At 35.2% G+C, this 26294-nt stretch overlaps 1 protein-coding gene across 1 annotated transcript in view; it reads left to right on the top strand.

Annotated features, from left to right (window-relative positions):
* Positions 1 to 21987, top strand: part of Cpd (carboxypeptidase D) — a 71205-nt gene extending 49218 nt beyond the window's left edge. The window contains exons 12-21 of the mRNA XM_047544988.1: positions 2262 to 2585; positions 4332 to 4527; positions 7618 to 7753; positions 8958 to 9089; positions 9939 to 10034; positions 10138 to 10202; positions 14910 to 15041; positions 15552 to 15737; positions 16029 to 16128; positions 17883 to 21987. Coding sequence (XP_047400944.1) covers positions 2262 to 2585; positions 4332 to 4527; positions 7618 to 7753; positions 8958 to 9089; positions 9939 to 10034; positions 10138 to 10202; positions 14910 to 15041; positions 15552 to 15737; positions 16029 to 16128; positions 17883 to 18109 — 1594 coding nt within the window. The 3' untranslated portion in view covers positions 18110 to 21987. The remainder of the gene's footprint in view (positions 1 to 2261; positions 2586 to 4331; positions 4528 to 7617; positions 7754 to 8957; positions 9090 to 9938; positions 10035 to 10137; positions 10203 to 14909; positions 15042 to 15551; positions 15738 to 16028; positions 16129 to 17882) is intronic.
* The last annotated feature ends 4307 nt before the right edge of the window (positions 21988 to 26294 follow it).

The raw sequence follows: 26294 nt of genomic DNA, 5'->3' as shown, positions 1-26294 counted from the left end.
TTTATCTTCTTCTACTCTGATTTCCTGTCCAGATGCAGAAGCTATCATAAGGGATTTCCTTCACTATTGGTGACAATTCTGGAAAGTACTTGTTGTAGAAAAAGAAAATACCCCTGTTCTGCCACATTCCCTAGTCATATTGTACTTTACATTGGTTCACGTTCAAACAAAACCTTTTAAAACTCTCACAGACACTCATTTTTACTGCTGCACATTTGCCTTATTGCTTCAGTGAAATCTTCTCCTGATTGCAGGTTCTCTAAGTAAGACCATTTTCAATCTTTTTTTTTTTTTTTACAGATTTTTTTTCACCAAGATTTACTTATTTAAACTTTTTGTTTGTTTTTGTTTTGTTTTGTTTTGTTTTAAGCCTAGGTCTCACTTTGTTGCTCAGGTTAGCCTTAAACTCCTGAGCTCAAGGGTTTCTCCCACCTTAGTCTCTCATGCAGCTGGGAATATAGGTGTGCACCTCCACACCTGGTGTAGGTTTATTTGTTTAAAAAGAAAATGAATTCATGACTTTTTTTATTGAGGGAGAAAAAGAACCTGTAATTTATTTTCTTTTACAAATGACTTGGAATTGGAACCACTTGACAGTTTGATCTGAAATCTTTTATTTTTACCCATTATATTTTTTCATGTTTCAATAAGCGTATGGGCTACCACAGGATAGTTCCCCTCCTAGTTAACTTCTTTTTTTAAAAAATTTGTTCTTTATAGTTGTATATGACAGTAGAATGTATTTTGACATATACAAACATGGAGTATAGCTTCCCATTCTTGTGGTTGTACGTGATATGAAGTTACACTGGTTGTGTATTCATATATGAACATAGGAAAGTTATGTCTGATTCATCCTACTGTCTTTCCTATTCTCATCCTCCTCCCTTGCCTTCATTCCTTTTGTCTAATCCAATGATTAATTAGGATAATCTACTACATTGTACTAGTACATTTCTGCTATGATCATTTTCCTAAGTGGTGTGGCATAAAGTCCAGGGGTTGGTACTAATATTTAAAAACATGTTATTCTGAAAAAATATAAACATTCAGAAAAGTTACAAAACTAGTCCAATAAACACTTATTCTTATGCCTAGATTTAACAATTTTTAATATTTTGCTGTGTTTGCCTTTTCTAGATGAAACACATATACAGGATGCCTGGTTTTGGTTGAACTGTTTCAGTATAAATTGGAAGTGTTCAGGTTTTTTCCCCCCAAACATTTCAGCATCCATCTCCTTTATATCATCCACAAATGCCATTACCCAAGAAAATTGATAGTAATTCTCTGATATTACCTAACCTAGTTCATATTCAAATATCCTTCCCTGCCCCCCTTATTGTGTGTTAACATCTGTGCATCAGAACATTTGTCCTTTGTTTTTTTGGGATTGGCTTGTTTCACTTAGCATGATTGTATCCAGTTCTGCCCATTTACTAGCAAATGCCATAATTTTATTCTTTTTTATGACTTAGTAATATTCCATTATGTAACCAGTGTAACTCCACATTGTGTACAACCGGAAGAATGGGAAGTTATACTCCATGTATATATAATATGTCAAAATACATTCTACTGCCATGTATAAATAAAAAGAATGAACAAAAAATTTCTTAAAAATTCCATTGTGTATATATAACACATTTTCTTTATCCATTCATCTGTTGAAGGGCATCTAGGTTAGTTCCACAGCTTCTGGCTAATTTATTTTTGAGGAGTTAGTTTAAAGGCCCATGAGAACGAGGGTAACATTGTGAAGACCTGAAGACACTTATAGTTGTTAATATCTGGTGACCATAAATAAATGGAGGAGTTAGAACCTTACACTAATAAGCAATGAGGTCTTTTCTGTTTTCCTTCCGTTTGGCAGTATTCAATAAACTAAAGCAGCAGGGTATCTGAGAAGTAGGGCAACAGTGATGTGTTTGGTAGTGAATGTTCTTAAGCTTCCAGACTTTTCCACTTACATACTCTGATGGCAGACAGGTGAACTCAGATTCTAGGAGACATGGGTATCATCCACTGCAAGCACAAACTTTCATTTGAAGTCATTTTTAATCTTAAAAACTCATTCATATTTGACATGAATGTCTGGTTTTGTTAATGTTTTAAAAAAAATAAAGTTATATCCAAGTTAAAAACTTGACTCTTTTGGGAGATAATTTACATTATTCCAAGGATTCCTGTATCCTCTATTTCCCAGTGCTTGGGTACTCCAGTTGAAGAAGCAGGGCTCTGATCTGTCTGCTTTATTATAGGTATAACCCAGTTACTCAGAACGTGACTGTCAAGAGCGAAGGTGCTATTCAGGTCAACTTCACACTTGTTCGATCCTCAACAGATGGCAACAAGGAATCAAAGAAAGGAAGGGGGGATAGCACCAACACTGAAGATGCAAGTGACCCAACTACTAAAGAGTTTGAAGCTTTAATTAAAGACCTTTCAGCTGAGAATGGCTTGGAAGGCATTATGTTAAGCTCCTCCTCAAATCTGGCTCTTTATCGATACCATTCATATAAAGACTTATCAGAATTTTTGAGAGGACTTGTAATGAACTATCCACATATTACGAATCTTACCACGTGAGTGTCAACCTTCTTGCTACTGCCTTTCCCTTTTTCTTTTCTTTAAGAGGATTTATTACCCACCTTGAATGGGTCTCATAATTTAGACTTATTTGGGAGCTGAATGTACAGAGAGTTGGAGATTCTTATTTTGTAACAGATAGTTGATGGAGATCTTTTTAAACAGTGAGTCTGTGAGGAACATTGGAGGAGAATTATTTGTTAGATTAACAATGTATCACCTTGAGGCTTTAGGAAATGTAAAATTACTCTTCCTAATGAATGCTCAACCCCTTTTCGCTTATCAGGTGCCCATTCACATAATAACTAAATGTTGCTTGGTTTGTTTTATTTCGTTAGTGACAAGGGGAGGAATTTGGAACTATGAGCTCACCTGTTAGGACCATGTGTAATCTTTTTCTCAAATTAGAAAATGAATTGTGGTTACTGTAATTTCCTGTTCTTGTCTTTATTTACAGTTAGTTACCTGAAATTTTAGGTATATATTTAATTGAAGCTTCTTGGGAAAATATGGAGTACTAGCTTATGTAAAACTGATGACTGAGAGTCTTTTCCTTCATTTTCTAGCACTTCTCTGCATTATCTGTTTTATTATAGGTCCTCTTCAGTTCTTGTTACAGTTACTCCAAAACTGTTTCCATGATTGGTTGATTAGTTGATTCTTATGGCCTATCTACCATAGTTGGGGACTTGATGTTTTGCCCTGAGTTTATAGTTCTCTTCTGTTCTAATGAACATTATCTAGCCTTTTATTTTTTTGCCTTTCTTCATTGGTCCTTTTATATTACCAGAAAAGCTTCTTGAATTCTGACTTATACTGTTTATAGATGCAAAGCATGATATTTACTTTGGCAATACCAATTACCTCCCTTCCTTGACTGATTCTTGAATATTTCTGCCTCATTCAGGTTTTAAAATCATCTATCGTAGTGCCATAAAGAGGGTATAAGCTTTCTTGTTTTAAAATAATCCCCAAATTAGGCACAGTTTTGCTATCTAGTTAGCTTACATTTTTTTTAAACTTCTATTTCAAGATGTGCTTTTCCATTAACTATTTCCCCTAAATGGGGCATGCCTGCTGGTGGTGGGGGACAGGAGTTTTAGGTGGCACACCAGCAGACAGGCAGTATCATTGAATGGCATCATGAGAAAGCAGTAATCTTTTATCCTATTAACCTTTCTCAATTTTAATGTTAATATACTTTCCTATCTAACTGTAGTAAATCTCCCCATATAGAAAAGAAAGAAGGCCTTAAAACTCACAGCTCTTGGGCAAGCAGAACATTTGACCATTGTTTTGTTTTCGTTGAATTATTTTTATTGCAAAACTGATACTGCATTTACAGTAGAGTATAAAGTGTGTTATTTACATAGATATGGAGTTAAAAGGGAGGTTCTCTACACATATTTAATTATTTCCATAATGAAAATTTAAATGAGTTAATTTAAAAGACATAGATCATAAAAGATGGGACAGATGTGAAGATGGTAGGAAGAGGACCAAATTTGGAGGAATGCTGAATGAAATCAAATTCCTTCCTAAATCTGATACTATTTTGCTTCTATTTGACTTTCTTTGGTCAAGGAAAATAAGTTTTCTTAAGGTTTTTTGACATGATTATTTCTTTAAAGACTTTTTAAAGCCTTTTAATGTTTTATTTCCATTTTCGTTTTAAAAATACATAAATCAGTGTTAATAATATAATGCTTGATTACTTGCTTTTTGTTTCTGGCCTTTGAAAGTTTGGGACAGAGTGCTGAATATCGTCACATCTGGTCCCTTGAAATCTCCAATAAACCCAATGTATCTGAACCTGAAGAACCAAAGATTCGTTTTGTTGCTGGTATTCATGGAAATGCTCCAGTTGGAACTGAACTTCTTTTGGCTCTGGCAGAATTTCTCTGCCTGAACTACAAAAAGAACCCAGCTGTTACCCAAGTAAGAGACAGTCTGTTTTGACATGCTTTAAAAGGAAAAAAACTAGCTGGGTACAGTGGTACAAACCTGTAATCCTGGGCTGGGGAGATAGCTCAGTCGGTAGAGTGCTTGCCTTGCAAGCACAGGGCCCTGGGTTTGATCCCCAGCACCGCAAAAAAAAAAAAAAAAAAAAAAAAACCCAAAAATCTGTAATACCAGCAGTTTGGGAGGCTGAAGCAGGAGGATTGCAAGTTTGAGGCCAGCCTCAAATTTAGTGAGACCCTGTCTCAAAAAAAAAAAAAAAAAGGCATAAGGGGTCGGTGATATAGCTCAGTGGTAAAGCACCCCTGGGTTCAATCTCTAGTACCAGGAAAAAAAAAAGTTCAGTGACATGGACGTCAAGATACCATTTAAAAATTTTATGTTTCTTAAATTAAATTTTATGCTAAGTACATTGTGTTACTCTTTAAAAACGAATGATCTTTGTATATGCTCATTGTTACTAGTATCTTTCTATTATATTTTTTCTTTCTTTTTTCTTTTCCTTTTTGTGGTTCTGTGGATTGAACTTGAGGCCTTACGCAAAGCACTCTAGCACTGAGCTACATCCCTAGCCCTTTGTTATATATCTTTGTATATATTAAGAGGCAGTGAGGAGAAAATTCTGGATATTTGCATTCAGTTCTTTACTCCTTTATTTAAGTCAAGGTACCCCTTATAATTTTTACTTAAAATTCTATACATTCTAACTTGAGGAACTTCCATTTTCAGTTGCTTATAACTAGAACACTATGTTGAAAAATGTCATGAAAGTCATAGTTTTCTTTTGATGTAATACATAAAAATTGTTGGACGTCTTGGCTGCTAAGAGACTTTACAAACGGTGATATGGTGTTGTCTACTTTAACCATTCAGGACTGCAGACAAGAACTTTAATCCAGGGGCTTAGTCTTGTGGTTTTTTTTTTTTTTATGTTGATAGATCTTTATATTATTCATTTATTTATATGTGCTGCTGAGAATCAAAGCCAGTGCCTCACACATGCTTGGCAAGAGCTCTACCACTGAGCCACAACCCCAGCCCCATAGTCATGTATGTTTAAGCAGTGTAGTTTGGTATTGTCTCAGGGAAAGGAAGGAAAGAGTGCATTATTCTAGAATACTCATTAATTGGCATTGTCTATAATGAATTTAGTAAAGGGGAAAAGAATTGATATTTATTGAATATAAACTGTGTGCCAGGTACTATGTATACTTTACATATATCATTAATTTAATTCTCAACTCTGTGAAAATGATTATCTCCAATTACATATGGAAACGAAGACATGGGTATTCATTAAATTATAGTATGTGGTACAGCTAGTAATTGGTAGAATTGGCATTTAAACCCAAGTGTAGAATCTATTTTGGTGTCCTTTTTCCTGTAAATAAGTAAGTAAGTAAATAAAAAAATTTAAAAACAACAACAACAACAAAAAAAAACAGCGTATCTCACTCACTCTAAAGTTCCATGGGTTTTCTTGTAACATACTGCCTCCCTCAAAAGAAATTTTGGAAAGAACCAATGTCATGATAAGGATCAGAAGGGACCTGTGTAACTAGGCAAGGTGAACTTCAATCAGACTTGATCAAAAATTATTTTACCAAAAATTCCATTGATGACTTCTTATAAGTTGCAGGTAGTATCTCAAAGATATTTTTTCATTCTTTTTTTAAAATGAGAGCATATCTAAGACAGTGGTTTTCAACCCTGGCTATACGTTAGAAACATGAGGTTTTAAAAAATACCAATGCTTGGACTCCATCCACAGAGGCATTAGTTTTTCTTTAGAAACTCCATATGCTCCCAGAACTGCCCCCCCAATAAAAAAAAAAAAATCTCCTTAGATATATGTTGTTCTGTTTGTGGTACTAGGGATTGAATTCTGAGCCTTATGCATGCTAGGCAAGCGCTCTGCCACTAAGTAACACCCCCAGCCAGGGTTATTCATATATTTAACCGTATCTGTGACCTACTGGTCTTATGGTTATAAGAAATGACATATCTTAGGTAAACCACCTAATAAAAGTTTCAAAACTCCTAGTTTATGGAAACTTGCTTTACTGATTTAATTGGACTTGAATTGCACTCATAAATTGAAATCACTTTAGAATGTCTTTGTTTTGAGCTAAGGCTCAGAAGTAGCCAGAAAGTGGCTCAGGAGGCTGAAGCAGGAGGATCACAAATTTGGGCCAGCCTCAGCAATTTAGTGAGGCCCTAAGCAACTTAGCAAGACCCTGTCTCAAAATAAAAAATAAAATAAAAAGAGCCGAAAGAACTGGGGATGTAGCTCAGTGTCAAAGTGTCCCTGGATTTAATCCCAGTACCAAAAAAGAAAAGAAAGAAAATATATACATACCTGGTAATCGCCAGAAATTCTAATTCAGAAGGCCAGTGATAAAACCCAAGGTATACCTTAAAAAAAAATCTTACCCAGGGAAGAGATTTATGAACCAGTGAATTAAAGGGTCTCAAATATTTTCAACCTATAGACTATTATTACTAGAGTAAATAAGCCAAACATCACTTATTCTGATTTATTGTTAGAAATTTTAGGCTTTGTGGGCTGTGGTTTTGGCTCAGTGATACAGTGCTTGCCTAGCATGTGTGAGGCACTGGGTTTGATCCTCAGCACCACATAAAAATAAATAAATAAAATAAAGGCATTGTGTCCATCTACAACTAAAAAAAAAAGAAAGTTTTCATGTTGTAACACAAACATTCTGTGTTCTAATTACTCAATTCTGCCATTATTGCACAAAAATAGTCATGTAAACAAATGGACATGATTGTATACCAATAAAACCTCACATAGGAAAGCAGGAAACAGACTGGATTTGGGGTGCAGGTATTATTTTCTGGCCCCTATGTCATCAGGAGATCCCTTGGTTTTTTTTGCTTCTTTTTAAATTTATTTAGAGCAAAAAGGAATTTTATTTTATTTTTAAAATTTTTTAAAATTTAAATTCCTTTTAAATGATATTTTAAATGAACAGTAAAGATTCTCTGAGGCATGGAAAAGTATCTGTTAATTACACACGGATCTAAACTTATTAATTTCTGTTTTAGCTGATTGACAGGACCAGGATTGTGATTGTCCCTTCTCTAAATCCAGATGGGCGAGAGCGAGCACAAGAAAAAGACTGTACTTCAAAGATAGGACAAACAAATGCCCGTGGTAAAGACTTGGATACAGATTTCACAAGTAAGACTAATTTTTAGACCATTTAAGTACTTTGGAGATAATTTTCTTTCTCTTTGCTAGGAGATTGGTTGATCCCATTTTGTAAGTTGGTAATGGAGTACTTTCATATCTAGGTTATGATTACAAGGTATAAATAAATACAGACATCCAAAAAACATTTTGAACTTTTCTCCTTTTTCATTTGCAAAAGTAATTAAAGTTTTTTAAGATAGAAATTCAATCAATATTATTGAGGTGCTTCATCACTGGTTGTGTAGGATGTGTATGTATTCTCTCTCCCTTCCATATTGTGATCCTCTTGTCTCAGCGTCCCAAGTTGATAGGATTGTAACTTTTTTCATTAAATATATGATTAAGTCTTTCCATTTCAGTACTTATGAACTTTTACCATTTTTTCCACATTTTTTATTGGTGAATTATAGTTGTACATATTAATAGGATTTTTGTTGCATATTCCTACATGCACACAATATAACAATATAATTTAACCAATATCACATTTAAATCAATGGCATGGTATGCCATTAATATATGGCAATACCCTTTTTTATTCAACCATTTTCTAATGAGGGACATTTACTTCGTTTCTAATGTTTTGTTTTTACAAACAATGCTGCAGAAAACACCATACTTTTTGAAAATTTTATTTTGTTTCAAAGGTGGGTGATATATTCCCTAAGTTTGTGTTGTTTTTATTATTGTTGTTTGGTACAGGGAATTGGACACAGAGGCACTTTACCATTGAGCTACATCCCTTACCCCTTCTTATTTTTTATTTTGAGACAGGATCTCTCTAAGTTGCTGAGCCCCTTATTTACTTGCTGAGGCTAATCTCAAACTTGCAATCCTCCTGCCTTAGTCTCCCAAGTCTCTGGGATTATAGGCATCCACCACCACAGCTGGCCCTCAGTTATTTTTTAAAGCAGGACATATACATCTTTTTCTCAGTAAGAATTTTCTTAAACTTGCTTAACATCATTAATTATACACATTATCCTGATATTTGTAAAACTCAAAATAACCTACCTTCTAGAGTGTATATTTCTTATTTGAGATAGTAGTGTATGGAGAAATAAATATTTACAAATTTTGTAATTACAAATTTGGAAGTCAGCATTTTGATTGTGTTCAAGTAGAGAATATTTTCTTAGATACACTAAAATTTAGAACTTGATATTTTATATTTGGTATTTCTCTTTTTCAGATAATGCCTCCCAGCCTGAGACTAAAGCCATTATTGAAAATTTAATTCAAAAACAAGACTTTAGTCTTTCTGTTGCTTTAGATGGTGGTTCTGTGCTAGTCACATACCCATATGACAAGCCAGTACAGACAGGTATGTACAATGTCATTTCACTTATATACTATATAAGCATAGGTAGAAATTCCAAGTTAAAATAATGTCCCTTATAAATTTTTTGAATGGTATTTGAGCACACTCTATGAACAAATAGCCAATCCCCCCAAAAAGATTGTCTATACTATATATGTGTGTGTGTGTAGTAGTGTATACTATATATATAGTATATATTATATTGTCTATACTATATATGTTTTATATATATATATATAAATAATCAACAGTTCAGAGACGATAGATCAGATCTAATGAAGGCCTAGCTTTATTGAGTCTAGCCATCTTTTTCAAACATCTGTTCAGTTCAGTACATGATCATTTATTAGGCAATTATTATGTGTAGGGACCTTGGGAATGAAAACGCAAAAAAACAGCACAATACCTATGGTAAGAAACTCTCTTGTAATTAAATATCAGCAGTATAGAATTGCCCTTCCCTGCTTTAAACCTCGACTAACAGGTTGCAATTTTGTGGTGAGTTAAACAGTTGCTTGTTGAAACTTTGTGGAATCATAGCACATGGGGGTAGTTTGTGCTGTTTTTAGTACAACTTATAAGGAATATTATTAATGGGCCACAGTTTGCCACACCAAAACAAGTTTGTTTTTTAGCCTGTTATATAGCTTTACCATTAATACCTTTTAATGTAAGGATGATGATTGTCTTCTGTGTCTGATTATCCTGGACTAAACAAAACCATGTAACTAATTGTAATGTCTCAGTAATCTTCAGCATGGTGCAAGATTTATTAGAAGAAGATGACTTATATTTGTGATGTTGAACTTAGACAAAAATCTTTTAGATTTCTTATTAATTTTTCTTTTTTAGTGGAGAACAAAGAGACTCTGAAACATTTGGCATCTCTTTATGCAAATAATCATCCATCAATGCATATGGGTCAGCCCAGTTGCCCAAATAAGTCAGGTAGATGTTTTTCCTATCCTTTGTTACTAATTGTTCTTGTGGTTCCTTTGGGGAGGGTCTTGCCTTATGATCTTTGACCCTATATCTCTCAATGCTTTTATAGATGAGAATATTCCAGGAGGAGTGATGCGTGGAGCAGAATGGCATAGTCACCTGGGCAGCATGAAGGTATGCTTTATGAGAACACTGTCAGAATGGAATTATGAATATTGGCCACTGAATGAAAGAATAGGTAACTTTCCTGTTATAGCACAGTGAATGACATCTGCCTCATGGCTTTCCTGATATGCTTAGGCTTAAATTAATGTGATAGTAGTCTCTGTCTTTTTTCCCCTTTGGTCATTTTAACCATTTTAACCATATAATCTAATGACATTAATTATACTTACATTGTTGTATGACCATCACCATATATATTTCCAAAACTTTTTCATTGCCCCAACAGAAATTCTGTATCATCTAAGTAGTAACTTCCTATTCCCCTCTCCCTATAGCTCTGGTAACACTAATCTACTTTCTGTCTCTATGACTGTTCCTATTCTAAATATTTCATATAAGTGATCTCATACAATATTTAACCTTTTGTGTCTGTCTTCTTTCACTTAGCATGATGTTTTTAGAGTTCATCCATTTTGTATCGTATCAATACTTTATTTTTTATAGACAATGTTCTAATCTATGTATATACTTGCATTAGTTTATTGATTCATGTGTTGATGGACATTTGGGTTGTTTCTGTATTTTGACTGTTGCAAATGATGCTACAATGAGCATAGGTGTGCAAGTGTCTGTTTGATCCCTTGTTTTCACTTATTTTGGGCATATGTACCAGGATTGGAAGTTGAGTCCTACTGTAAATTTTGATTTAATTTTCTAAGGCACCCCCAAACTTTTCCACAGCCACTGTACCATTTTATAATCCCACCAGAAGTGTTCAAGGATTCCAATTTCTCTATATGCTCCCCAGCACTTGTTACTTTAATTATGTAACTGTCTTAATTGGCATAAAGTTGTATCTTGTTGTTTGATTTGCATTCCCTGATGACTGACAATATTGGAGCATCTTTTCATATGTTTAGTGGCTATTTGTATATCTTTTTTGGGAAACTATCCATTCAGATCTTGACCTATTTATGTATTTATTTATGTATGTATGTATGTATGTATGTATGTACTGAGAATTGAGCCCAAGGGCACTTAACACTGAACCACATCCCCAGCCCATTTTTTATATTTTACTTTGAGACAGTGTCTCTCTAAATTGCTTAGGGCTTTGCTGAGTTGTCAAGGCTGGCCTTAAACTTGCAATCCTCCTGCCTTAGGCTCCTGGGCTGCTAGTATTACTGGCATGTACCACCACATTTTGACCCATTTTAAAACTGGGTTATTTATCTTTTGTTGTTGACTCATGAAGATTCTTTTATATATTCTGCATATTGAATCTTTACCAGATATATGATTTGCAAATATTTTCTCCCATTTTGTATTTTGTCTTTTTCAATTTCTTGTTCATGTCCTTTGATGCACAGTGGTTTGTTTTTTGGTTTTTTCTTTTTTTCCCCTTCACAATTTTTTATTGGTACATTATAGTGGTACATAATGGTGTTGTTACATGTTAGTACATGCACACAATATAACCATATAATTTGGCCAGTATCCCTCCCCAGCACTCCCCTGCCTCCCTCTACTTCCCCTACCTCTCTGATTCCTTTTGCTTTTCATGTTATCACCTCCCCACTTTCTTCTCCTTTTTCTTCTCTGTCTTCTACATTTGGAGAAAGCATATGACCCTTGACCTCTGAGTTTGGCTTATATCTATTAACAAAAGGGTCTCAGGTTCCATCCATTTTTCTGCAGATGAATAATTCTGTATTTTTATGGCTGGATAAAACTCCGTTGTGTATGTGTACCACATTTTCTTTATCTGTTTATCTGTTGATGAACACCTAGACTAGTTCCATAGTTTGGCTATTGTGAATTGGATGTACAAAGATTTTTTTTTATTTTGATGAAGTCCAATTTATCTATTTTTTGCTTTCTCATGGTTTTGTTATGTCTAAGATGCATTGCCAAATCCAGAGTCATGAAGATTTACCCATGTTTCCTCTAAAAGTTACAGATTTAACTCATTTGAGTTCATTTTTGTATATGGTGTGAGATAAGAGTTCGATTTCATTTGTTTTTTTGTAGCAATCCAGTTATCACAGCCCCATTGTTGGAAAGACTGTTCTTCCCCCATTGAATGGTCTTGGCATGTCACCTTGTCAAAAAACAATTGACCCAAGCCAGGCATGGTCACCCCAACTATTCAGGAGACTGAAGCAGGAGAATCACAAGTTCAAGGCTAGTCTGAGCAACTTAGCAAGACCCTGTCTCAAAATAAAATTTAAAAGGACAGTGGATATAACTTAGTGGTAGACAGTACTTGCCTAGCATGTGAAAGGCCCTGAATTTAAAAAGAAATCAATTGACCATAAACATATGGATTAATTTCTGGAATTTCAATTCTGTTCCATTGGTCTACATGTCTGCCCTTACACCAGTACCACTGCTTTAATTACTGTAGCTTTGTAGTAAGTGTGAGTCCTTCAACAAATTTGGGTTTTGTTTTGGTATATTCTGGTTTTTTTTTGTTTGTTTATTTGTTTTATTTTGTTTTTTTGTTCTGGTGATTGAACCCAGAGTGCTTTACCACTGAGCTACATCCCCAGCCCTTTTTATGTTTTATTTTGCAGTAGAGTTTTAAGTTGCTGAGAGCCTCACTAAATTACTGAGACTAACCTCAAATTTGGATCCTTCTGCCCCAGCTTCCTGAGTTGCTGAGATTACAGGCATGGGCCACTGCACCTGACTCAACTTTGTTTTTTTAAAGGTCCTTTTGGCTCTTCAAGACTCCTTGTAATTTAAGGATTGTTTTTTGTTTTGTTTATTTGTTTGTTTTTCCTGCATTAAAACCTGTTGGAATCTTATTAGAGTTGTGCAGAATCTGTAGATCACTTTGGGTGGCATTGACATCTTAATAACATTGTCTTCCTACCCATAAACATGTATGCCTTTCCATTTATGTAAGTGTTCTTTATAGTTTCTTTTTGACAGCATTTTAATTGGTGGTCCACCCACTGCAAATCAGATGGATGGTTAGCTGGTCATTGCATTCACATATGCAGCCAGAAAATTGACTTAATTCTCATCTCTGCCTCCCTTTCCTACCATATTTACTAAGAATGTACTATGTCAGACACTTTGCTATAATAGTGAAAAAATGGCATATTCCCTGGCTTATTAAGCAATGACTGTTAGAGAGTTGATTGATTTCATCTAGAAAAAAGCAGCTCTTAACATGCCATGAGAAATTAAAAACTACACCTAGTCAAAGATGCAGCCTTCCCTTTATAGAGGAGAGAGGATGTAGGACAGAGATGGTGAAGCAAAAAGAGGAAGCAATATGGACAGAGGTTGATAAACAGTCTTGTTTAGTTAGAATATGAGGTGTGATGGAGACAAGAATGGAAATTGAAGCTCCTTCAATTTTCTTGAATGTTGTATGTAGGAATGGAAAACCACTGAAGTCTTTGAGTGAGGATATAGTAACATGATCTGAGCCATGGTATGGAAAAATTAACCTCTTAAAAGTGAACTGAGGAGGCAGGCATGGTGGCACGTGCCTGTTATCTCAGTGGCTCAGGAGGCTGAGGCAGGCGGATCTGGAGTTCAGAGCCAGCCTTAGCAATAGTGAGGCACTAAGCAACTCAGTGAGACCCTGTCTCTAAATAAAATACAAAATAGGGCTGGGTCCCCAGCACCCAAAAAAAAAAAAAAAAATAGGGCTGGGGATGTGGTTCAGTGGTCAAGTGACCCTGAGTTCAATTCCTGGTACCCCTGCAAAAAAACACAGAACAAAACCAAACCATGGATTATGGGCTGGGCATGGGGGTTCACACCTGTAATCCCAGTGACTCAAGGCTAGCCTGGGCAATTTAGTAAGACCCTATCTTAAAATGAAAAATAAAAGGGCTGGGGTTATACCTCCATGATAAAGTGGCCCTGGGTTAATCCCTAGTACCACCACCAAAAAAAAGGTAGATTAAGATAGTAGCAATGGGAGAGTCAAGGAATAACAATTCAAAGATAACAGAGGTGGAATTGACAGGTTTTGGCAAATTATGGCTGATGATGAGACAGAGGAGTCAAAGACAAGAGATTTCATTAGTACCATCAACCAAATTAGGAAAAAGAACATGTTTGGAAGGGAAAGGTGTAAGTGAAGTTTTTGAACCTGCTCACCCAGGCAGTTCCTGTGTTTGGATAAATGCTATATTGTAGGCAGTGGCTATTGTCACCAGCAGACTTCAGACTGAGGGTATCAGAGAGCAGGGGCTTGTTCTTCTTTTCTTAATATTTTTTTTAGTTGTTGATGGACTTTTATTTACTTATTTAAATGCAGTGCTGAGAATTGAAGCCAGAGCTCTACCACTGAGCCACAATCCCAGGCCAGGAGTTTATTCATCTCTAGAGCTTCAAGAGCAGTAGTGAAGTTCCAGGATATAAAGGGAAGCTGGCTCTCTGCATGTACTTGTAAATTTATTCATTTATTCTATAGATCCTAATAGAACCCTTCTACCTACCAGGCATGGTAGTGAATACTGGAGATGTAAAAATGAATTAGATATTGACCTGTCCTCAGTGGTTCTCTTAGGAGCTGTCATGTTTTCAACCCATTATTATACAGAGTGGTTTAGTGGTTTATTTATTTATATTTGCTGTAAAATACATTACAGATCTTTGTTTATATCACTCAGGTTTTCTTTTTATTCCATTTATTATTTTTCTTTCTTATCAATTTTCCTATATTTAATTTTGTACTTTATATTCCAGGATTATAGCGTCACCTACGGCCATTGCCCAGAAATCACAGTGTACATAAGCTGCTGCTACTTTCCTAGTGCAGCACAACTCCCTTCCCTGTGGGTAGAAAATAAAAGATCTCTTCTTAGCATGTTAGTAGAGGTGAGTCTTTCCTTTGTAACTAAGAATCATACTCCCAGGAGTATGTTCAACCTTTATCAAAATGTTGTCTTCATCTTTTATTAAAAAAATCTATATTTTTTATTTTAAATAACACAGTATATAGAGAGTTTTATTAATGTTATGTTGTTTAAATAAATGTCATGCATCCACATATCTGAAAAATAATTTGACCTTGTGAGGTATTGCAAGTTCTTCAATCTGGCTGTCACACAGTTCCTGGAGTCAGGGTACTATGGTGGAAAGGCGTTGGAAGATTGGGTTCTAATGCTTTAGGCTTTGACTATATCAGCATTCTCTTTTCTCTCCATCCCTATGACTCTCAAGCATTAATGAGTAACAAATGTGATCTGGTTCAGCGGGGGAAGAAAGAATAAACCAGCCTTTCAGGTGTTTTGTGTGTGGTGTTCATTTGTTTTTGGTCATGCTTCAATCTTGCCTCTAGAATATTTGGCATGAAAATATAATTTATATTTTAATCATTTTTTTCAGGTTCACAAGGGAGTTCATGGATTTGTTAAAGATAAGACTGGAAAACCAATATCTAAAGCAGTAATTGTACTCAATGAAGGAATAAAAGTACACACAAAAGAGGGAGGTTATTTCCATGTACTATTAGCCCCAGGTGTCCATAACATTAATGCCATTGCTGATGGGTACCAGCAACAACATTCACAGGTAAGAAACTCAAATTGAATAGCATTATGTAAACTCTTGTTTTTAATAATACTTCTATTTATTGATGCATGAAGGGAATAAAATAAAAAGTGTGACCACTTCTTGATTGTGGTAACTTGTTATCTTTTGGTAATCCCTTTGGCAACAAAAGGGAAATTTTTATAGCACTTTGTATACTTTGGATGACAATGAGTCATTTCTGTGGTTTGCTTTAAAGGCCCTTAGACTGTAGCAGAGATATAATATGCCTTGAGTAAACTTTTTCATCATGGTTGTTCTTTATCTTTCCAGGTCTTTGTGCATCATGATGCAGCTAGTTCTGTGGTAATAGTCTTTGACACAGATAACCGGATATTTGGTTTGCCAAGGGAGCTTGTGGTAACTGTATCAGGTAAAGAAATTTTAGTTTTTAGTAGTTGAAGTTAAAACCAGTTTTGCTATTTCAATTTGAGATTGATCACCTCCATAATCACCTGCAGCTAATCATTTTTTTTAATGTCTCCTTATCTAAACATGACTTTCCTAAACCACTGTTTTCCCATATGTTCTCCTGGCTTGCCCCCTCACTTTATCAGGTGTCACCTCCACAAAGAGGCCTTTCTGATCACCCTAGATAATATAGTATCCATGTCACTATCTCTTCCCCATGTTTTTTCCATTATAGCACTTATAACTACCTGCCATCATATTTTATATATGCGCGTGTGTGTGTGTGTGTACATATACATATATATATATATATATACACATATATATTTATACTCATTTGTCTATTTTCAATCTCTCTCACTAAAACATAAGCTATGGGCAGCATGGAGTTTACCTGCATCCCCACAGCCTAGAACCATGGTTGGTAGGGAGTGGATTTTAATGAATAGTTGTTGAATGGATGGTTTGCCTTATATTAAGGTCATAAGTTCCAAGGACTTTGACTTACATTAGTTCTGGTTTTCCAAGATCCAGGAAAGAGGAAATGTTTGTTTTTTTTTTTTCTAGATTTAATTTGTATACTGTTTGAATTACTGAAAGCTAAAGGGAAAAAATGTGATAAAATTAATACTCAGCTGTATTTTATCTGTTTGACACAAAAGAATCTTGGCTCACTTCTAAACACAACATAGACTTGAGGCAAAATTACTAGGTTTTATTATAATGTGAATACGGGAGAGACTCTTAGTGGAGAGAAAGTGGTATATTAGGAATATGGTGCAATCATAGAGCCTGTCGTGGAGCACTGAAAGAGTTCTTAGCTTGAACCAGATGAAAGTGTGAAAAACTTAGTGGTTAAAGACACAGTAGCTAGGATTCAACCATGGTTTAAATCTGGCTCTACCACCCATTAGCTATTGTGAACTTAAATTTTATTTTATTTAAACATTTTTATTAGTTGTTGATGAACATTTATTTATTTGTATGTGGTGCTGAGAATCGAACCCAGTGCCTCATACATGCTAGGCAAGTGCTCTACCACTGAGCCACACTCCCAGCCCCTTAAATTTTATTATTATTATTGTTGTTGTTGTTGTTACTTTAACTAAGACTCTTATTTTGATAACATTATATGCAAATTTTAAATAAAGAAGAGGTTTTGAATGAAAATTCACTGGAAAGGAAAAGTGGAAGTTAGTGATTGATATAAAGCAGGTTGTTGAACAACAATGTAAGTTTCATTGTCAAAAAAGAAAAAAATGCATGTACATACACATGCATAAACAAAGAATAGGAAAAATATGCACTAAGTGAATTGAAAATGACCTCTGGGTAGTAGAAATGTAAAGATGTAGATGTTTTTCATAATTGATTTTTATTGTTTTTGCTCATCTGCATTTTCTAATTTTGCATACTGTATATGTACTGCTTCTACCATAAATAAAAGTTTGTTCTTAAATACATGAAATAAAGTAAATGAGGAACATATTACTAAAAGTGTCATTGTGGGCTGGTGCTGTAGCTCAGTGGCAGAGTGCTTGCCTAGCACATGTGATGCACTAGGTTCGATCCTTAGCACCACATGAAAATAAGCAAATAAAATAAAAGCATTCTGTCCATCTATAACTACCAAAAAATTTTTTTAAAGTATCATTGTAAGTAACTGCTTATTCATATCCTTCAATATGTCCCCACATGATGGTTTTCGTTTGGCAGGAGCCACCATGTCGGCATTGATCCTAACAGCCTGCATTATTTGGTGCATATGCTCAATCAAGTCCAACAGACACAAGGATGGCTTTCATCGGCTCAGGCAGCATCATGATGAGTATGAAGATGAGATTCGCATGATGTCCACTGGCTCCAAGAAGTCCCTCCTAAGCCATGAGTTCCAGGATGAAACGGACACTGAAGAGGAAACATTATATTCTAGCAAACATTGAAAAATACACTTTGCATATCTCCCAGCATAAGTACCAAGCAAAATTACAGTTCCTCTTGGGAGACACTGCATTAAGAGGAGAGACTATCTTGCTTCTTCAAAGAGCTTTGGGAAGTTAACCTGCTAAGTCTGTATTCTCTGTGAATTTCTCTGGCAGTTTTGAACTTCCCTTCCTTAAAGTACTCTTAACCTTTTTAAAAAATCTGATTTCTATTTATGCAGCAGAGATGGGACAGCCACTTTGTTTTTCTTCTTAATTTAAGACAAGCTATTTGGAGCTTACGTAATAACAGCATAAAGCCAATTAGTGGATGTTGTGTTTTACACATCGGGTGTTTACTAGTGGCTTTAGCTTTTTTTTTTTTTTTTTTCCTTTATTTTAAAGGCCAAAAGAATCCAGAAACATTAAAGCAGGGACAGCAGTCAGATTCTGACACAAAGCTTTAAAAACTCGAAGTATTCTCAACCTATTGAGGAGTACTCTTCTCTAGTTATTAGATAGCTGGAGTTTCTCTTATTCAGGTTTAATGGATTGAATGATTTTTAAACATATGTAACATTAGGAAATGAATAAGTGGGCTTCCGTATTTGTTTTCTACATGTTTCCAGGCTAGATCAGAAATGGTAGGCTGTGTTGTAAGCAAGATTTTACTACCTCTCTTGTAAGGTTTAGCAAAGTTCTAAATATCCCCATTTTAAGGGAGAACTCATTGACTTTATTGTGCAAGGTCTCATTGTCCACTTGAATGGAGCTGAGAGGGAGATCTAGCAAAAGATGAAACTCATGTTGCCTATCTTTTAACTTGGTAAAAATCCACAGGTGCTGCTGCTTTTATCTGTGAAGCACTAGTTTATCCTAGGAATGCCTAATTCTTTAATATTTCCTAAATTTGAACCTTTTTCTATGTTGTACACCTATGGTTTTCAGATGACCCAGCCATCTACAAATCTGAATTCTATTGAAAATATCTGGTAGTGTGGAAGAGACCTACTTGCACATTCTTACTCTACATTTGAACACAAAATATCTACACTTCATGCTCCAGCCCGAGCCTTCACTCGGTAATAGCATACTATCATTAAAAATAGCCCAACCAGTCTTGTTCACATAGTCCTCTGCAAGTGATGGGGTTCTTTGTCCTAATGTTTCATTCGACAGTCTCTTTTTTATGACCATCCAATTTTGTTAAAAGTTCAGTTGAAAGCTTTTAGTTATGGCTCCCTCCATTTAAAAAAAAAAAAAAAATGTAAACTATGGACTGCCATGTGGTAAAATGCTGTGGTGTGAAAGTGACATCTTCACTGCCAGTCAGGCAAAGACCTGAAAGTTTTGCATTTTATTGTGTCTGTCTTATACAGTGGAAATGATGCTTTTTGTAAGTATGAGTCTTACCAATGATTTAATGGTTTAATACCTTTGAATGTTTTAATGGCCAAGTTGCTGCTGAACTTGTACTAAATCAGGGGATCAAAAAACTAGCTCTCATCTTTTCAAATTGTGTTTTATATCCATTAATGTATCAGTTATCCCAAAGTCTTCATGTGGAGTTGTTTACTCCATTAACCTAGGTCATTCAACCAGGTTTTGTGAGAAATACATCCAAAGTGGCTTTATAATATAGAGATTTTGCTTTACAGGAATAATGAGGTCATAATATTTGTTAATAAATGTGGTGATAATTTCGAATGACTTAACGTTAAACCATTCTGATGTTAATCCTGATATTAGCAACTCTAAATTCTGCCACCTCACTGTCGTATCACCACATATACAGAATAGTTTGTGGAATGCTAATATTAAATATATGTGATTTAATTTCTTCTAATAACACTTTACATTTCCTTAAAGATGTGATGTATTGCTCTTTTCAGCTTTATTTTTAAGAGTGCAAAGTCAGAGAACCAACAAAGGGCCTACTAGTGACTGGCCCTGCTTGGGACATTGCAACTAGAAATGAAACCAAGTTGATGCAACAGCCTTTGCTTTAAAAGCAGTGGTCTTCACTAGAGGATACCTTTACATTTACTTCTTTCTTGAATTAAATGTGTCTTTAACATACATCTCAGTGACTAAAGGCCATGCCTTTTAGCTATGTGTAATTTTTTTTAAAGAAATTAAACCACAAATAGTTCCTTTATTACTTTTTCCTGGAAGGAAAACCAAATTCTGCTCAGTCTTTATTACTTGCTAAATAATGCATTTAGTTGGAAAACAAGGCCTTCTCAGCCTGTTACCTATGAACATGAATGTACAGGATCCATGACTACTAAGACTGTGTTCTCAGCCCTGCTCTGTCTTTTCTTTGTGGATCTAATCTAATATTAGACCACATTAACAACTAAAGGCATTGAAGCCATATGGGATGGGGAATGCATTTCTTCAGTGTTTCTCTTAGAGACTTTTCATTTCCTTGGAGTCATGTAGGCAAGTAAGTATCACAGTATTAAGAAATGTGCCCAAATCAGAGTTGTGCCTTTCTTTACTCACAAGGCATGGTTTTGTCCTGGTGATCAGTCTGTAAGCCTTCTTCCCTCCCAGCTCCTTAATAAAAGCAAAGTGATTGAGTAGGTAATGTTCAAAGTGTCTGCCTGTATAAATGTACTAATTATGTGGTTCAAAAAGATAAGCCCAAGTAATTTTAGAAAGAAAGACTCTGGTTTTGATGTAAATTTGTGGAAACACTTGGGTAATAAGTGAGATCCCATCCAATCAAGGAATGCTAGCAAATCTCATTGAAGGGAATTTGCTTTGGAACTTTGTCATCTTCCAGAAAGGAAACATTGTATTTTTGACCCAGTGTGATTGGTCAATCTTTAATAACTTTCATCTGAATGGGATTTGCTAAATTAGTGAATATTGAACTTAAAACTAATTATAAGTTGACAAATAAAGAAAAGGTAGTGCATATGTCTGAGCTTACTGTGTTTCTGAGCTCATACAAGGTTACTCAGTAACCATGACCTGCTCCTCCATTTCCATTTATTCTCAGCATTAAATAGTTTTATCTTCTTGATGCCAGAAGACACTTGTGCCAGGTTTTGCCCCTTGTATTAAAAGCTTCTTGGCTATGAATGCTATGATAGTGCCCTGTATTATGGTACTCTGGTGGAACTGTTTTAATAGTAGCAACCCAGCATTTCCCTTAAATCTTTGCTTTATTGTTACTACTAAAAATTCCACTATGGTTAGTGTTCAGTGGCTTTAACTTTCTGATAACTCTTTGGGTTTCTGATTTGTTTTAATTAAAGCAGATTGGGGAATGATTAGGATCCTTGATTAATGTCAACTGAACTTGGATTTCTAGTTCATGAGGAAATCTAAATCTCTCCCAACACCCAATTCTCCTATTTTGGGCAATAATTTCATTAGATTCCACTTGACTTTCATAATATTGTCCTGGTTGATTTCGATTTGACAGATTACATTATTAAATTTGAAAGTCAGTTACCATTTTGAGGCAATTGGATAAAAATTATGTAAATATGTATGATTATGATTTTTATAAATGGCATAACATGAGTGTACTAGTTACATTCTATGCTGGCCATGCTGCAGATTTTCTGGAGGTAATGGTATTTTTTTAATGCTCTTTTCACCTCTCTGTTTTTTTAGAATGATGCTCCCCAGGTCCAGAACTATATATAGCTGTTTATATGACATGCCCAATACCCATTCATCTCAAGTGCTACAGTATGGTTTATTTCATGCACTGTGCCTTCAAAATGAAATTTTTAAAAGGGACTTTAAATGAAGTTGAATAGTAGTTTTAAAAAGTCAATCTGTGTAATTTATGTGAAATCTAACTGTAATGAGGTCCTTTCTGTTTTTTATATGTAAACAGATCTACTAATCCTGTATAAAAGTTATTTTATGATGTTTGTCTTTGTGTTTTGTCTCATAATCTTTTATCAAAAGGAATAGATCAGACAGTTATAGTTCCAGTTTTAAAGTTATATATTTAATTTTTTTTTTTAACCTATTCTAGGGAAAGAATAGTACCAGGATGGGAATTCAGGGTGTCACCTATAGAACATTTCTGTCTTTATGAATTGACTTGAAAACTTTCTTCTGAAATATTTATGGCATATAGTAGCTACACTTCACTTCTGTTTGTAATTCCACTAGATATGTTCAGTTGTTGTACAATGATACAACAAATAGTAGCAATTCAGCATTTTAACAGTATAGATATGCTCACTCCCTTCTATTTTATGCCCTATCTTTTAGGATATAAAGAAGGGTCAAAAGGTAGCTGGGCAAGGTGACACACCTGTAATCCCAGCTATTCGGGAGCCTGAAGCAGGAAGATCATAAGTTCAAGGCCTGCCTAGGTAACTTAAGGAGATCTTGTCTCAAAAAAATTTTTTAAATTCAAAAAGGGCTTGAGCGGTAGCTTGGTGGTAAAGTGTTTGCCTAGTATTCACAAGACCCTGTATTTAATCCCCAGTACAAAAAAAGTTGAAAGGTTTACCCAGTTTAAACATTAAAATTTAGTACAGGGCTGGGGATGTATGTAGCTCAATGGTAGAGCAGTTACCTAGCACATACAAGACTCTAGGTTCTATCCCCCAGTGTCACAAAACAAAAACAAAAATTTTGGTCCTTTTCTAGATAAAACCCAGTTGGAATAATGTGTTCTGGCCCTTTTAGGCAGTGATGATGAATTCAGTATTCACTTGTTATTTAACAATTTGTTGATACTGCTACTGTAATAGAGATTGGAAAGAAGTTATATAAGAAACATGGGTTCTGCTGACAAACGAACTAATAGTCCAGGGTAGAGAAATAAAAGTGGAAGTAAAGCAGAGAGGTTCAAGCGTGGACCGACCTGATTGATTTGCTTCTTATGTGACCTTATGTTGCACAAGTTTTGTAACATTCTTTGTCTCAATTTCTCTACTGGTTAAGGAATAATCCTTGATAGGATTATAGTGCGGATTAAATGAGATAAGTTAACACAGTACTCAATTATGAATAAGTGTCATTGTATAGGCCGCCATCTCTCATTCTCACTTGCATTGGAATGCCATCCGGTTCTACACTATTTATTCCAAACTTCAAGTAAATAGGCCATTAGTTACTACCCACAATTTAGAAAACAGTGAAATCAGACAGCCCAGTTTTTACTTTCACATTGCAGTTTCTCCCTATGTTAACTGGTAGTATGTTGAAAGCAAACATGCAATTTCTTTGGCACTTCCGGTTGAGGTCACATGGGATCCTGCTCCTTGTTCCCTATTTTTGTGTAAACAAATGGAGACAAGGTGAACAAGACGAGATAGGTCAGCCTGTAAAAAGGCGTTCAAATTCAGAGGCCAACCTGTAAGACTAAAGACAAAAGGGTGAGAGCTACCGGGGTCTGAAGGTATGGCAATAGAAAGTGGGAATATATTGAGAAGGGAGCAAATGCATTTATTCAAATGGAAGCAATATGAAAAGGCAACAATAAAGGCAAAGCTGTGGATGGAAAATAAAAACAGGTGGAGAAATTGAAGATGGAACATGTAGAAATAGAATGCAGATTAAATAGAAATTGTTAGGATAATATAGATTATATTCTGTGATTTTTACTGAGGTTTCATCAAAGTGAAGGGGGTTATGGGGAAGGTTTAGATTGAGAGATATGAATCACTACTAATTTCAAATATTTGAAGTGATGCCAATATTTATAATTACTGTTACTTACGTATCATATAGAAGAGTTTTGCAAGATCAGACAGGCTTTTGAGTCTGAAAATACGTTAGGATCCTTAAGAATTGATCCTGAAGACAGATTATAGAATAGATGCGGAGTGGGCAGATTGTTGCAATTACTGGACTGGAGAACTGAATTTTTAAAAAATAATTTTAGAATAAAATTTTTAAAATTTTTAAATTTTAATAATTTTAAATTTACAAAGTTTAAGAGAATAACAGAGTTGGCTGCTGTGTTTTTATGTGGAGGGTGTAGGTGCTGGGAGGGCAAAGAGAAAGGATTGTATACACTTTCTATTTAGCAGAACTTGAACAGAACATTTCAAAAGGGACTGGGCATAGGAGATGGGATGTCTAGAGCCTGGTCGGCTGGGCATAGCTTAGTTGACCCAGGGGTGAAGCCCCGTGGCACTATTTCTAGGTGACTGAGTTAAACTCAGATCTCCAGTGGAAGGTATCTCTATTCTAGAGTTGAAGGAGACCTCGGAATTTTTCACCATCAGTAAAACTGAGCAGAAAATTTCTATCCAGGTTTCAGATGTTGACATTATTGAATGCTACAAAACAAAAATAATTATTATTTTCAAAAAATATTATGATAAACCTATGAATATCACAGAACAGTAAGATAGCAGAACTTCTGGAAATCACAAACTACAATATTTCATTACAAAATAATGCAAAACATGAGACAAAAAAATCAATATAGAAATCACACCCTCGGTGTAATCTGAAGTGAGAATTTTTAAACTTCAAATTGAATAAAATGAGAAAAATCACCAAATCTTAGCATATACTTCCACGTGCCACCCTGCAACCCCACCACACCACAGGCCTCACAGAAACAGCCTGCAGGGAAGACAAGATGAATGCCAAAGAGCGGAATGTTCCAACATACGCCTAAAACTGCTGCCAGACTAAGTCCACCAAAGTCTTTTTCTTTCTTTTTTTTTTTTTTTTTTTTTGGTACTGGGGACTGAACTTAGGGTCTCACTAGAACCTGGCTCCATCAGTCTTAATGGTCTAAAACGTGTGTCCAAGCAGGTCAGAGCACAAAAGAGGCAAGGTACTTCAAAGTGAGCACAATTTAAAGAGTGTGGGTGTGATTTAAAGGGGCAGTCTTTAGAATACAGCTTCCAGTATTAAATGAACAAAGAAAGGTAATAAATGAAGGTAATAAATGAACAAAGAAAGGTAATAAATGAAGGTAATAAATGAACAAAGAAAAACACCCTTAGGGATGAAAGAGAGAAGCAAAAGAGGACAATTCAGAATCCTGCTTGTGAAATGAGAACTACAGAACTGGAGCCCATTCACCCTCTCCCCATCACCAAAACAAACCAACAAAAAAACCCACTGAAGTACTTGAACTTTGCTCTACTGACAGATCTGTCATGAAAACAACAGATATGATAAACAATTTTATTATATGCAGATATGATTATGTATGTGGAAACTACATCTACACAATCTACAAATAAACGACATGATAATTTAGTTCTACTTTCAGCTCTAGGTAGACTTGCTTGAAACAGACATCAAGAACAATTAGAAAAGTCAGATGAAAAAAAAAAAAAAAAAAACCCTGAGGAATTACAGAACCACTAAGGTAAGAAGGACTTAATGAAATCAAGAGCCTAGAGCAAAGGGAGGTGAGCAGTGATAATAAAATGTTTATCTTGAGTCATCTGTTGATTTGTAAGTGCTGATTGAGAGGTCGGGCAAGAAGCACAGAACCCAAGCAGTTTCAGGCAGTATCACTGGCTGAAGGAAAAGAATAGCTCAGCCCACCTATCAAATGCAAGGGGTACTGGTAAGGATGCTTTCCCTGAGGAAACAAACCCACTCAAAGGGTTAACCAAAAATAGATCAACTTTAAGAAGCATAGAATCCCACCTGGCATTAGTTCTGCCTCATGCTGGGGTTAAGCTCCTTGAACTGCCTGCAAGAAGCAGCAGGAAACAGTCTGGAGGAAGATATCCAGAGCCTCAAATGTTATCTATAATATATAGTATCCAATCAAAAGTTACTCTTATCAAAAATAAGATCAAATGAAAGATCAAAGGGGAAAAATAAGAAATAGTTCCATGGGAGGTACAGATTTTTCAGTTATCAAACATATTTTAATAATGGAAATAGAAAATGAAGAATGTGAGCAGAGAATTAAAATTTATTAAAAATTTAAATGGAGAATTTCAGTTCTAGACAAAATGGGATAGATGTATTTCCCCCATTCCTCCCACTAAATACAACAAAACATTTATACATTACATATGTTCAAAAATGTGGAAAGAAGGCAGACTAGGCCAGCTAGGAACCTCAGAATCTGAAGAACAACGAAGAAGTGAGTTCCTGGCTTTTCTCTTTGCTTCATTTATCCTATGATGTGTGCTAGAAAGTCTGGAAATCCAAAAGTGCTAAAAGGTGCAGACAACAAAAATCCAAAGGAAAGCCTTTTCTCTCTAGACAAAATACCAAGAAATGAGTAGCC

This window comes from Sciurus carolinensis, chromosome 3 (assembly GCF_902686445.1).
Source record: "Sciurus carolinensis chromosome 3, mSciCar1.2, whole genome shotgun sequence".
Taxonomy (NCBI): Eukaryota; Metazoa; Chordata; class Mammalia; order Rodentia; family Sciuridae; genus Sciurus; species Sciurus carolinensis.
The sequence above is the reverse complement of the archived record's forward strand: the minus strand, read 5'-3'. Positions and strand labels throughout refer to the sequence as shown.